Raw genomic sequence first — 15,003 nt, 5'->3', positions numbered from 1 at the left:
AATATAAAAAGGCAAGAAAAATTAATAGTTTTCCTTTCACTTTAAGTTGTCTTTTCAGATTATAAAGCCTTTATGACAGTGCCTGTAAACAATTTTGTATTTATGCAGTGTGTTAGAAGGCAAATTGTACTTTATTTCCTTGAGTGTTTGCCAGAGTGTTCCATTTTCAGCCTCAGGAGTACTTACAGGGAATCTCACATTGCACATTCCACATGCTTTACATGCTTATCTTTTTGAAAAAGTGATATTGACAATTAAATTCTTAACTTTCTCTACTAGTAACTTGCTTAATAATTAGTGTTAGTTATCTTGGCAACACTTCAGCTGAGCTTTTTCTTTGTCAGCCATCCTTAAAAGCCAGTTTCCCTCCTCCAGCAGAACTAGAGAATCTGTTAAAACTGTTTTGTCAAGTGTTCTTGGATACAGATTCTGCTGTTCTGCCATTGATAATAATGAAATTTAAGATCTTTTTCAAATGCCAAGAAAATAATATGTTAAAATGTATGTTTTCAAGAATATTTGCTCTAGATAGAGACTTCACACTTGATTTTACTCCTGAAGTTATAAAATTAAGGACTAGATTGGTGCTAGCTGCCTTTTTGAAGAAAAAATAGGGGACATGCATCATGCATTTGTTTTCTGTTTTGTTTTGGTTTTTTTTTCTTTCAAAGGATGAGTACAAATTATTTCATTCTTAGTTTCTTTGAGGTATGTTAAATTGGACATTGAATGGCAACTGGAAAAAGTAACTCAAGGAAAAAAAACAACAGTGGGTATGCATTTCTCTTACTGCCAACCCTGTTGTAGCAGTAAAACTCATTTTTGGCTCTGTGGCAAACTGTCCTGGAAAGCATTGTCTCTATAGACACAAAAATGTCTGTGCTGTGCTGTCAGAGAGGTTGCCATCGCTTCTTGTGTCTGCAGTAGAAGTTTGTCAAACATTCTGGAGAAGAACAGGTATGAAAACCGAGTTGGCGAAACTCTTAGTGTCGTCCAGAGGTGTAAAAAGCTTGAAATGCTAGCAGTGTATACACAAAAATCATGGTGGGAATTGAGACAAAGGAGAGAACTTATGGTTGACAAAGATGGTTAGTCTTCTAATATTATTGCTGAAGGCTTCCTAAGCATAAATAAGTAATGTTCACCTCTGTTAACATTCTTTTCTGAAGGAAAACTGGAGATTTTTTGGGGGGAAAAGGTCTATCTGTGGCATCCTATAAGTCTGTCTTAGATGTTAAATGTAACTTCTTAATTATCTTGCAGGAGATCTGTGTTCTGCCTTTTCATGGGTTCTTCTTTGGTTTGTCCTTATCAATTAATACTTCTGCTTTTTTTCCTTCCAAATGTAGTAATTACTAATTAAACGGTGTTGCCAGCTGATGGCTTAGTTCCCACCCAGTTTAGTGTTATCCCCACTGAGTGCTTACATGTTCTTAGAGGCATCCTGATTAAGGTGGTTGTCCCCATCAGTGAGAGCTTTCTTAAATCATTAAAAGATCTTGAAATACCTGTCAATTTTTTTGAATGTATAGAAAGGTTGAACAGAGGATAATGATAGAAGAGTTTAGATAAACACAGAGAAGAAATTTGTTAAATTAGGCCTTACCCTTATAAAATTTCTCTTTCAGGCAAAGTTTAAAATATCTTTGTGGCTATTAAATTAGTCAGAAAGATAGGTTTGATCTTTTGTAAAAGATCTCTGAACCTATTTGGTAATGAGCTGGTTTGCTCCTGTTTTCAACTAAGGCAGTACCACTTTTTCTTGTTTCTGCTTTTATCCTTAAGCTGGAAAAGGGAGAAGAAAACTTTCTTGTGTGCTTCTAAGACTTTTTTTGCATTGTTATTTTCAGAAAGTTTGGTCTCTGGACATTTGAGAGCCCTAGCTATCAGCGGAATTAAATCAAGAACATGAGTCATGAAAGAAATAACTAACTTTCCTTAGCCAGTTGTGATGTAGACTGTTTTTTCTCTTTGCAGCTTTTTTAGCTAGAATGAAGTGCAATGTGAATATGTTGCTCAGGGTTGCAAACAGCTACTTCTAGCACTTATCTCAGCAAATGTTAATGTGTTAGGAGATCTTTTGCCTGGCCTTTAGTGGCTTAATTCTGAAAGATCTCTGTTTTTTCAGACTTCCTTTCCTAACGCTATGTGCAAGAATTTATGTTTATTTTTTAAAACTTCAGCTATTACTAGCTGTGTAGATGCATTACGGCAGCTTTTTTTAAAATAAACTGCTGTGTAAAGATACAACCTGAAATTGTATTTAATGTGAATCAAAACAGATCTGCCTATTGAAACTGTTGTGCTAGGTCTGCTGTTCGGACTTGTTTTGTATCTAAATCAGCTCTTGCTCATGATCTAGAGTTCACTCTTACCCAGGTGAAAGCAGTTTTCTTTGTTTTGGTGGAGGAGAACTGTGGAAGTCAAGAAGGATCAGAGAATTGGAAGTGGCATACATTCCTTGTTAGAGTTATTTGTGCCTTTCACTTCCTGAACAGTCACAACTGTAGCTAAATAACAGAAAACAAATGCTACAGGTGCAAATGTTTGCTTTTTCAATTTTTTTTAATTAACCATAAAGAGCAATCCAGCATGCAGAACCTTCTCTCTTCTGGGACATGGAACAGCTGTACAATTTTGTAAAAAGACTGCCAGTGTTGACCCTTGTATCTTGATTAGATAAGAGAAGAGGAAATTACAAGGATGTTAGCATCTTATGTCAGCATTCGAGTATCTTTCCAGAATTGGAATTTTTATTCATCTTCTTTAGTGGCTCTGAGTAAAGTGGGTACTTCAGGCATGAATCTTCGTAGTCTTTTGACTTCAGTCACCTAACTTAAATTATATCAGGCGGCAAGTGAAAGACTACTTTTGTTTTATATTATTGGAAATGTTAATATGTTCCCACTGCTGTCTAGAACCCTATAGTTTTACACAGTTTTTGAAATTACAGACAATACTCTCCATCTCTTTGCAAATTTTCCCTCCTCCATTCAGATAGCTACAAAGAACCAAGCATATGCAAGCAGAGACATACCCTGAGACTGGCAATGCGTCTTGTGTTTGCTTTTTGTTATGCTAAAAGACAATTTGTTTCCTTTTATGGATGAGATGTATTTAAAAAAACAACCACAAACTCCCCTTTATACTGTTGTCTTGTAAATGAGGTTTTTTTAAATTGCAAAGACTAATCAAAATTGAGGGAACTCTGTTTTTACAGAGACTTTAATAATCTTCAATACCAAAAAATATAGTCTCTTTAAGACTTTTACTTCATTCTTCTATGTGTTAATCAAGTCTACAGAGGGTGTCACAAGAGCTGAGTTGCATTTTGTTCTGAATATTTTTGAAAAATAGTTGTGATACAGAAATTGGAGAAAGGACAGGACATAGCAACTAGATGATGAGAGTACATGCTGGGAAAGGAAGGAAACAACGATAGAGCAATAACCCAATGAAATGGAGGAATAGGAATGTTGTGGGATGGTGGGGTTTTTATTTTTTTGTGTTAGTTTCATTAGTTTGCATTTTTTACTCTATTGCTCACGGACTAAAATTCTAGGTATTTTTTTTCCTTGATGTCTCAGTCAAACAGACAGTATCTTGGGTGATACTTGGGAGAGACTGTGATGGTTGTTCATAGGTGGCTGCTTGATGCAGGGACAGAATTGTACTTTCTACCAAAATCATGTTTGGAGTCTTGCTTCTGTGGTGATTGTAAATGCCTTAGTGTTGCTTTATGTTGCTTTCCTGTTTTTTTGGGGAAGCTGATAGCAGCAGTAAAATGCAGAAATTGACTTCACTGAGTGTCAGGCTTAAATGGGCGACTGAAAAGTAAGCCCTGATTTGCCAGGAAAGAGTTTTCTGAGTAATATTAGTGGAGACTACAAAGCTCTGTTTGGACTAGGTTTGTTTTTACTATATTATCTTTACTACTGAAAGTATAAAAAGAACAGGCTATTTCTTTAATACATTTACCAGTACATGGTAGCTTTAAATTCTTGTATTTATTTTTAAGATTAATGCATGTGCTTAATTTTTTCTTCTTTTTTCCCCTCCAGAATTTAAACAAGCAAGCCTATGATTTGGCAAAGGCTTTACTAAAGAGGACAGCACAAGCAATTGAACCATACATTACTAATGTAAGTGAAGACTGCAAACAAATATGGAAATCAATACTTTTTTTTTAACTGAGCTGTATTATAAAAAGAATGAATTGCATATAGTCAAATAGGGCTGTAAAATAACTGTTTACAAGCTCTGAGTTGTTCTTTGAGAGAAGTGTTATATTAATGAAGCACTGCATAACCTGTCCCTTTGAGTCTAATGTCTTACCATATAGAAACTACTAAGTCCATAACAATTTTGATTTCTGAAATTTAATGGATAGTTTACTTTCTGCTGTTTTGGGAGACCTTACACTTCAATTCTTAATGTGACTGGAAGACCAAATGTACTTACATGTACTGTTCTGATAAAATTGTGTAAATTCATTGTTTCTGTGACAAAATTACTTTTCTAGTGAAGAGATGAGACTATTTAGAAGCTAGAAGTGGATAGAGCAGAATTTTAATGCCGTTGTCACAGGAAAAGAAGAGGAAACAATCTAAGAATAGATTGTAAGGAAGAAAATCAGCAAGTAGATTGAGGGGTGTAGCCAAGTAGAGTGTAGACATCATAGACATTGCAAGAGAAGAGGGATGAGAGGAAGTAAAGATCAGACGGGACTATGTTCTAAATTAAGCTGCACAATAGAAAAAAAAAAAAGCAACTTTTTTTTTTTTAAATAGTTAAGGATTTAGCAGGTCTCATGGCAGCTATCCAAAACCTCAAGAGATTGAAAACAATAGAAAATGTTCAATGTTTTTTGTTGCTTTCAGACTTGTAACGATTGCGGTACTTGGAAAGTGGGTACCTTCTAAGATTTAAAAAAACCTTCAGTGAAAACTCTTACTCCAAACCTGTTAGTCAAACCTGCTGTTTGGTAGGAATTGCTACATGGGAATGTGTGTTTAAAGTTGTTCATTTGTAAAGTTAGATTACAAACTGGGTGACATTTTGTGGGTTTTAAGGAAGTCTGTACAATAAGAATCTTCCTCTTATGGAAAATATGTACATGCAGTCTTCTGATCTTGGTTTCCCACAAGTGGGAAATATTATGCTGTCTGGTTTCTTTGTTTTGAAAGTTACTTTCTTTCTTAAAATATATTAAAGACACAGTAGGAGTTATTGCCTAACCAGGAGTATATACATGCCAAGCAAATCTGTATCCAGAAAAGGGAAACTTTTCTGCAAGACAGTATGGTGTCTTTTAACTTCTAATGAAATGTGCTTATCTATTATTTTGTAGTCATTATTACTAGAAACTGTTGACTTTTTCTATTGCATCGCTTCTTGGGGTTCACTTGAAAACTACCACTTTTTAAGGTTATAATGTTTTTTGTTTCTTTACTAATATGATTAACCTCATCAGGTAATAGAGGGTCATTATGTTCATCTCTTCCCAAGTTTGGGAATAGGAAACTGAAGTGGCAGTTAAGTGTATTCTCTTGCCTTAGTGGCAGGTGAAAATACTGTGATTTGTTTAGCTACTCTTGTGTATTGTTTTAACCCAAAGAGAAGAAAAATTTTCCAAATTGTGTCGTTCTCCTACCCTTATGAGCAGGGGGTAGTATACTCCTATTTAGTTACTTACCCACCTGTTATGAGAGGATATAGTTGAAAGTAGTGTAGAATTAATATTTGATATTAGAAAATACTTTCTCTAAGGAGAAGTATGAAGTTTCCCTCAAACCTGTCAAGTTTACCAAGAAAGAATAATTGCTTTACAGCTGCATTATGCTGCTTGTAAATATAAATTCTGGAACAGTCAATTATTAATTCCTATGCTCTTACAACTCTTTAACCTGTCAACCATGTAGTGTAGTAATTAACCAGTTGTTTCAACTTTGTTTTGACTAGATGTTAGAATGCTTTTAAAATGATTGTTCTCAATAGTGAACTAAATATAGTCACATTATAAAAAGATCTGATGCACTGGAACTCCTCTAAAATTGTGTTTCTTAAAGTATGTGTATTCTTGCTGTGGTAAACTAAACATCACTTACGCTTTTTCCTTTATGTGTAATATTGAATATAAAACAATGATATTTTAAGATTTCTACTACAGAATCCTGATTTATGCACAACCTCCCTTTTTTTTTATTGTAGTGAAATAAATGTTGTAAGATTCAAAGGTAGATTTAGTGGTAGGCAAGCATAGTATTTAGAAGGGTGTGTGTATATATACTCTTCTTACTGATTTATACTCTGTTTTATTTTCCAGTTCTTCAATCAGGTCCTCATGCTTGGTAAAACATCAATTAGTGACCTGTCAGAGCATGTGTTTGACTTGATTCTGGAGTTATACAATATTGACAGTCACCTCTTGCTTTCCGTTCTACCACAGCTTGAATTCAAACTTAAGGTAAACACTTCTTATACTTTCTATATATTTGAAACATGTGCTTTGTCTATTAATATTTTTTTACTGACAAGTTCATCAAATTATTTGGCAAATAAAACTAATACATATACTTAAAACATATAATCTCTGCGTTGTTTAAATGATTCTCTATACTGAAAGCATGTAATCTTTGTATTGTTTAAAGGCGAAATCATAAAAGCCCTCAAAAAGAGTAACTTCAAATTTATTAACCTACAGTGCTTGTGTGCATACGTTTTGGGTTTTGGTGGTTTGGTGGTATTTTTGGCTTGTATCTTGCAAGCAATAACTTGATTTTCTGATGACTTGAGAATCTGACGTGTTTTGTTCTTTGGTTTACTGTAGTATTTATTGTGAAGGGCTTTAATATGTTGAAAGTACCTTGTTGCTGCTAGCCATGCAGAGAAACTACATCTGTCCAGAATAGTGAATTTCGGCAGGGAGAAGTTGGTCTCCATGTTAATGGAAACTGATATACTGACAATTTTGTCCAAATACAAAGTCTGTGACAGGTGGAAACAGAGCATTAGACTCTATAAATATGTCTTGTAGTCATTGCTACAATGACTTTTATGATTTTTCAGGGTTATTTCTTATCTCTGAAGGGTAGCTGGTGCTAGCTATCTGTTTTAATAGGTGGGATTTTTTTACCTTCTACCATTTCAGAGCGTCTCTATCACTTGGAGAAACTCAGTATAACAGCTGGTACTCCCTTTATGCTGCAGTACTCTTATTCTATTTGTCATTCCACAGAGTTTCTGTGGAAGTGGGGAATTTGATTAGTTTTGTATTATTACGTTTGAAAGTACTTTATTATTAAACTTGAGGGCTAATGTGCAGTGGGCAACTTTTAAATTTGCATGTATTTTTATTATTGAGGACAGATTTTAGATTTGTAGAACCTTTGGCCTGTTCTCATTACAATATTTATTATTATAGTGACTTGTTAATGCCTATTATTTTTTTCACTAATGTTGCTGGGCAGGCACACTACATTTGTTGGATGAGTTGTTTTTAATGGTTATAGCTTTCCATTCACATTTCTGAAAGTAGTAGTGTTCAATTTACTGCTTGCTGTCTGTGTCTTAAAGCAGACCTTTTTCAGCCTTTAATTCCTGTTCTTACAGATAGCGAACAATTATAATTCTCAGTCCAGTCCAATAAAAATAGTATTTCTGCAGCTGAATCTCTTACTCAAAAGATTTAATCTTAACTGCTGCCACATCTGTTTTTTTCATAGCTGTGATTGCAGTAACCTTTCTGTCTTGAGATCCATTTAAAACTGCAGGTTCTGAATTGTCCTCCTGCTCCTTCATTGACTCTTATGTTCCACTATTTCAATACAAACTTTTTTTTTGTATCCTATTTTACCATTGGAGTCAGCAAGTTTAGTAGCCCAACACTGTCAAATGTTTCTTCCCGCTCCCACCCCTCAGAACAGCTGCTAGTCTGTTCTTTCAGCTGGGTGATTTCAGCCCTCGAACATTTCCATGTTTTCTTTGCACTGCTTAATTTACAACACATTTCTTTCATGTTTGCATTTCTGTTCTTTTAGTATAATCTTTTTTGCTGATGAACATGTATTTTGTTGCTCTTCATCTCTTTGATCCTTAGTGTAGTTTTCTCCTTGTGGTCTAAAACCTTGAGGATAAGGGTTTTCACATCTGCTTACAAGATCCAGTTTAACAATAGACCTGTACCTTTTGATAGTTTCATTCTTACCGCTTATTCCTTGATGTCTTGTTGAACTCAGTACAGTTTGTGGCTATTCAGAGAGCATGGTACAGCTTCTGTTTGAATTGTCTTGCTGCTTCAGCTGTATGTTTTTGATGCCTTAAGTAACAAGGACAAATAATATATGCTTATTTTGTCCCTATTGACTGTCGAATGTGGTTTGACCCATCTTTTAGAGAAAAAAAACGCTCCCTGTATTTGAAATAGGATAATCCTGGTTTAAATCCTCAGACACTGAAACAGGTTGCCCAGGCAAGTTGTGGATGCCCCATTGTTGCAAGTTGCTTTGAGCAACGTGACCTAGTGAAAGATGTCCCTACCCCTGGCAGGGGGGTTGGACTAGACAATCTTTAAAAGGTCCCTTCCAATCCAAACCATTTTATGGCTCTAAATGACTTGAGAGGTCTCTAAGATCTTTCGGTGGTTAAAAGGGTGTTTTGAAATATTAATGAAATATGGCCAGCCTGTGTCTTTTTCTGAGATCAACACAAGTTTGTTCTTTAGGCAGATCTGCCAGCGATGATGAAATACTTTCTACTCCGACAGTAGATGTGGCTTTATTCTAAACAGCAACAGCTAGTGTGAAGTGTTTTTAATTCAGGTCTGGGTAAATAGCACATTAGTGTGCTGAGAATAGAGTGTGATTTCAATGAAACTTAGAGTGCTCATGGAAGAAGGGAGCTAATGTTTTGCTGCTTTGAATGAAAAGAAACTGGACAGCAGTATTGCTATTAGCTTGACAAAGCTTTGGATCAGGTGTCTGGTAAAGGAGAAAAGTATGCTTGGCAGCCCATATTGAAATATGGTTGAGGGGAGATGTCTTTTTTTACTAAAGGTCAGTTAAAGGTAATGATACAATAACCATGAACTTCAGGAAGTTCTGCATGTCATTCAGAGCTTGACTAGACAGTTTTGGCTTTTCTGGATTGGGTATATAGTATTGTGTCTTCTTCCATGCCCATAGTTTAAGAGCCTTGCTTTCTGAGCTCACTCGCCATGGACTCTCTATTGGGTATTTGAGGAGAAGTTTGTGGAGTGTCTTTCAGTCAAATGCATGGTTTCACAGGGACATCCAGTTTTTATTCAATGAAATTGTCTGATACGGTTCTTGAATACACAAATGTGACAATGGAAGTCAAATAGTAGGGGCAAGTACTCAAATAATGCTTATGGGGTAGTGGGACAGTTACTGTATTCCAAGATCTCATATAGCTGCTTAAGAGGTTTGTATTACTCTTAAAGCAGACGATGTTGAAGGAAAGCTGTGGTTGTCTTGGCTGTTTAGTTGTCAGTTTTGAGGATTGAAGATAGGTCAGAATGATCTCATCTTGCATGCATTGAACACCTGAAAGTAGACATACGATCTGTGCTTTTCAAAGATCAATTGGGTAATCATTCTCTGTGTCTTTGAAAATGTGCATTTTCTTTATAATTGGCTTCAAAAGCAGTGAGTAAACCAAAATATTGGCCAGATGAAGTAGACTTCTGGTAGACTTCCTCTGAGCAAGACACCAAGTGTTCTGGCTCAATTTAAAGCTGATGCTTTAAAAATAATATTTTCAGGTGCAAGCTTGGCAAGTTCTACATGAATTTAAACACAACCCCAAATTTTTGATTATTTCAATGAGGTTTAATTTAAAAGAAATATATCAATTTCTTAAAGCATTTTCTTATGTTTTGCTGTAATTTGAGCCATTTTCATCCAAGAGCCGTTATTTTTAAATTTTTCTGACATTGTCTAAAAAGTCTTTTTGCCAGTAGAGAATGATAAATGGTTACTTTCACACAGATGTCTAAACAATTTTTAAATTTCTTTTACTGGCCCTATCATGTAAAGACTGAAAAACAATGAAGGCCAGCTCAGTAGGGAACAGGACTTTAAAATAAATTGGGAAATAAGAATTAGGGTCCATATTGTCAAGCAAGTGGGGCAGAAGACCAACTTGGCTGAACAGGGAATTCCTCATGGCACTCGAGAAGAAAAAGAAATTCTATGATCTCTGGAAGTGAGGTCAGGCTTCACAGGAAGATTACAGAGCTGTGGTTTGTATATGCAGGGAGAAGACAGGAAAGGCCAAATTTCAGTTAAAGTTGAAACTGGGTAGTGTTGTCTCAGATAGCAAGGAGGGCTTTTTTAAAGTATATTAATAACAAGAGGAGATCTAAAGAAGTCATTGGACTGATACTTGTTGAAAACAAGTCGTCTGACTAATAGTGATGAAGAAAAAGTGGAGACATTCAGTGGGGTTTTTTTGCCTTAGTTTTTAATAATACTGATAGACCTTGAGCTGCCCAGTTCCCTGAATCTGAGGACCACGAGTATGGGAACAAGTGACTTTCCATTTGTGGACACTGAAGTTGTAAGGAACCAGCTGTATCAGCTGAATATTCACAAGTCAATGGGGCCTGGTGGGATTAATCCCAGAGTACTGAAGGAGCTAGCAGGTGTTATGGCAGGACCCCTCTTGATCATCTGCCAAAGGTCTTGGGAGTCTTGGGAGGTCCCTGCTGACTGGAAGTTAGCCAGCATTGTTCCAATTTACAAAAAGGATGTGAGAGAAGACCCAGGGAACTACAGACCTGTTAGTCTAACCTCAGCTTCTGGAAAAATTATGGAGAAAGACTATACTGGGTGCTATTGAAACGCATTTAAAAAATAATGCCATCATCGGGCACAGTCAACATGGATTCACAAAGGGAAAGTCCTGTTTAAATGGACTCATCCCGTTCAAATTAGTTACACTGACGGGAGTGTTTCCAGCTACACTTCCTCTTCCCAAAGCAAAATCACAGAATGGTAGGGGTTGGAAGGGACCTCTGGAGATCATCTAGTCCAACCCCCTCCTAAAGCAGGATCACCCAGAGCAGGTTGCACAAGATCACATCCAGGCGGGGTTTGAATATCTCCAGAGAAGAGACTCCACAACCTCTCTGGGCAGCCTGTCCCAGTGCTCTATCACCCTCAGAGTAAGGAAGTTTTTCCTCATATTCAGATGGAACATCCCATGTTCCAATTTGTGCCCGTTGCCCCTTGTCCTGTCTCTGGTCACCACTGAAAAGAGTCTGGCCCCTTCCTCTTGACACTTGCTCTTTAGATATTTGTAGGTATTGATGAGATCCCCTCTTAGGTCTTCTCTTCTCCAGGTTAAACAGACCCAGCTCTCTCAGCCTTTCCTCATATGAGAGATGCTCCATTCCCCTCATCATCTTTGCAGCCCTCCATTGGACTCTCTCCTGTAGGTCCCTGTCTTTCTTGAACTGAGGAGCCCAGAACTGGACACAGAACTCCAGATGTGGCCTCACCAGGGCAGAGTAGAGGGGAAGGATAACCTCCCTTGACCTACTGGCCATGCTTTTCTTAATGCACCCCAGGATACCATTGGTGTTCTTGGCCACAAGGGCACATTGCTGGCTCATGGAGAGCTGCTTGTCCACCAGGACTTCCAGCTCCTTCTCTGCAATGCTGCTTCCCAGCAGGTCAACCCCTAACCTGTACTGGTGCTTGGGGTTATTCCTCCCTAGATGCAGGACCCTACACTTGCCTTTACTGAATGTTCGTTCACATCAATTAATTTGTAGTAACGTTACTGAGACTGCAATGTACACCACCACCATGATGTCCTCTGGAGCAATTTGAAATACTGAGCTGAATATAAAAAGATGTTGATGCTGATGAGGAAATATTTCTGTGCACATATTCCTTCTATGAGTCCTCTGTTTTCTTGTGTTTGGCACTGCTGGGAGTTTTTTCACTATACATGATTCCAAGGACAATAGGTACCAGAGACTTAAGTGGCACAACAGCTACCTTGCTTTTATCTTAACATCATTTCTGGAGCTTTGTGGGCTGATGCTATCACCACAAAGCATTAGTAGCCAGTAACATCTTTGGATGGAGTGGATAGAGTTGTTCTGTAAGTCTTCTGGTGACAGATCATCTTTAGATAACCTGTTGCCTTTTGAACAAGGAAGGAATTGTCTAGACATGTAGATGACCCTTCAGGAATTTTAAGGGCATGTGCAGAACTGGTGCATGTTTCTCTGGGAGAATGTGGAAGTGTGGCACTGTTTGTGGACATGCTGTGGTATCATGTCTTCTTGACTCTCTCTTTCTTGAGCGGCTTATCTAAGTTGATGGTCTCTGGTTGTCTTGTGCAACAGAGACATAACCACCATTATTAGATGTCAATGGAGATTATCTGTATGTCATTTTGGTGCTGTCCTCTTGATCATTTCTGCATAAGAGAGCTTAAAAGTATGTCTCTGGTATGGAGTAAACGGCACATTTCAGTTCACTTGGAAAACAAGGTCTTGTAATTCACTGGGTCAAGTTGCTGAACAAATTCTTTGTAATGCAAAGACTTGTAGATAGAACACAGTGCATGGTATGATAGTGGCCATACTGGAAAAACTATCATTGTGTCTTAGAATACGTACTTCAGTAATGCTGGTGGACATATACCCCTTCTTGCTTAAGAAGGACTCTTTGTCTTTTTTGAGAATTGTGTGGCTGTAGTGTGGACAACTCGGCAATCATTTAAAATTCACGCAGTGTTGCAGGACTGGATCGCAATCCTGCTTTGTTGGAAGCTGTTGAAGTTTCAACAGTACCCCATTGTGGGCAGTTCATATGTCCATTGTCTCCAACTACTGACTACTCCAACTAATTGTCTACAAAGAACTGTAACTTTACTTAGTGGCAGGTCATGTCCAGGCTTCTACCATGAATGTGCTTGGCTTACCGTGAATCTGGATTCTGCCTGGGCTTATAAGAACTACCAAGTTCTGTCTGAGGACAGACTGAAATCTGTGAAATCCATTGGATGTACTCCTGTTTCATGATTGCAATGGCTACCATGCTCCCTTCCCTAAATTCTAGTTAGAGTGAAAGGGGGGGTGGGGAAGTGCTTTTAATCTTGATTGTTCCAGTTTTGAGGACCTTCTCCTGTTCTTGGAGGATGCTTAAAACTCAGTATTCTTGATTGTTCTTTCAGGGATTGGTCTTATGTTCATCCTGACCTTAGGGTACTCAGTCTCACAGTATGGGTGCTGGGCGTTTATCTGATAGTGATTATATTTAGAGAAATGGCTTCTTCCTGGTACCAGCAACTCTTCCACTAGTTGTATATTTTGTACATGAACCAGAATCATAGTATGGTTTGAGTTGGAAGGGATCTTTAAAGATCATGTAGTTCCAACCCCCCTGCCAGGGGCAGGGACACCCTCCACTAGATCAGGTTGCCCAAAGCCCCATCCAACCTGGCCTTGAACACTGCCAGGGAGGGGGCCTTCACAAGTTCTCTGGGTAAACTGTTCCAGTGCCGCCTCATCCTCACAGTAAAGAACTTATTTCTAAGATCTAATCTAAATCGACCCTCCTTCAGCTTAAACCCATTCCCCCTTGTCCTGTCACTCCATGCCCTTGTAAATAGTCCCTCTCCAGCTTTCTTGTAGGCCCCCTGTAAGTACTGGAAGCCTGCTCTAAGGTCTCCCCAGAGCCTTCTCTTCTGCAGGCTGAACAATCCCAACTCTCTCAGCCTGTCTTCATAGGAGAGGTGCTCCAGCCCTCTGATCATCTTCATGGCCCTCCTCTGGACTCACTCCAACATCTTTCTTGTGCTGGGGCCCCCAGAGCTGGATGCAGTACTCCAGGTGGGGTCTCAGGAAAGTAGAGTAGAGGGGCAGAATCACTTCCCTCGACCAGCTGGCTGTGTTTCGATACAGCCCATGACACAGTTGGCTTTCTGGGCTGCAAGCACACATTGCCGGCTCATGTTGAGCTTCTCATCAACCAACGCCCCGCAAGTTCTCCTCCTCAGGACTGCTTTCAGTCCATTTCTATGTACTATCTTATTTCTTTGCTTTGTGGTACATTTCGAAAATGAAGTAGTAGTGGTTTTCTCCCAGCAACCAGGTGAGCTTCACTGAGCAATCTCCACTCCTTTCCAGTTGATTGGGCTGCCTTGTTCTTCTGTGGCTGATCACAGTTTGAGGATGTGAACAAATGTCTGTGTGTCTGTGACTCATTACCTGACAGGATCCAAATCTCTTGTTCTCCATCTCCCTTAACTTATTTTATACTCTTTGTGGCACGAAGCCTCTTGATTTACCTTCATGGGATCAGGGTCTTATGGAAGTTCTAGACTGTCTCTGAGTGTGGGAAAAATCCAAGGGCTTTCCTGTCCGTGACGAAATAAATTTTTGACCATGTATGGAGGGGTTATGAAACTGTTAGTATGGAACTTGCGAGAGAGCTTAGATGCCTCTGTAACACTGTTGTGCATATTTACTATTTTGGATCTAAACAATGTGGCCACCTAGTGTTTAAGCACCTTGCTGTTTTGGTACAACCAATGACCATCCAGTTTGGTCATGATGCCAGATAACTTTAGCTGCTGTGAGAATTGTTGACATGGACAAAGAATGAGAGGCTGCTGGCAGTAACTGGTATTCTCTGTAATGTGAAGCTTTTGTGTGCTTTACTACGTTGCTTGCTCTTTCTGTCCTTTCTGTCCCACAAATCTTTTAAGTAATGTTTGAAAAGAATTGAAAAGCAGTCAGGTGTGTGCTGTGTCATGTCACATACCAAATGGAAGTGGACAAACTAGTTATCCTTTTGGGTCTGGCTGGGATGGAGTTAATTTTCTTTGTAGCAGCTTGTATGGTACTGTACTTTATATTTGTGGCTAAACCAGTGTTGAATAGGGTAAGACAGAGCAGGAGGGTGAGAGGGGACACATGCTCAGCAATAAAAGCTCAGGGAAAGGAGGAGGAAGCGAGGGATG

At 38.4% G+C, this 15,003-nt stretch overlaps 1 protein-coding gene across 7 annotated transcripts in view; it reads left to right on the top strand.

The window, feature by feature from the left end:
* PDS5B (PDS5 cohesin associated factor B) overlaps nucleotides 1-15,003 on the top strand; it is a 118,409-nt gene that overhangs the window by 37,143 nt on the left and 66,263 nt on the right. For all 7 annotated transcript variants that reach the window (XM_054843866.1, XM_054843846.1, XM_054843856.1 and 4 more), the window contains exons 7-8: nucleotides 4,062-4,142; nucleotides 6,326-6,466. In XM_054843866.1, coding sequence (XP_054699841.1) covers nucleotides 4,062-4,142; nucleotides 6,326-6,466 — 222 coding nt within the window. The remainder of the gene's footprint in view (nucleotides 1-4,061; nucleotides 4,143-6,325; nucleotides 6,467-15,003) is intronic.

Source organism: Grus americana, chromosome 1 (assembly GCF_028858705.1).
Source record: "Grus americana isolate bGruAme1 chromosome 1, bGruAme1.mat, whole genome shotgun sequence".
Taxonomy (NCBI): domain Eukaryota; kingdom Metazoa; phylum Chordata; class Aves; order Gruiformes; family Gruidae; genus Grus; species Grus americana.
The sequence above is the reverse complement of the archived record's forward strand: the minus strand, read 5'-3'. Positions and strand labels throughout refer to the sequence as shown.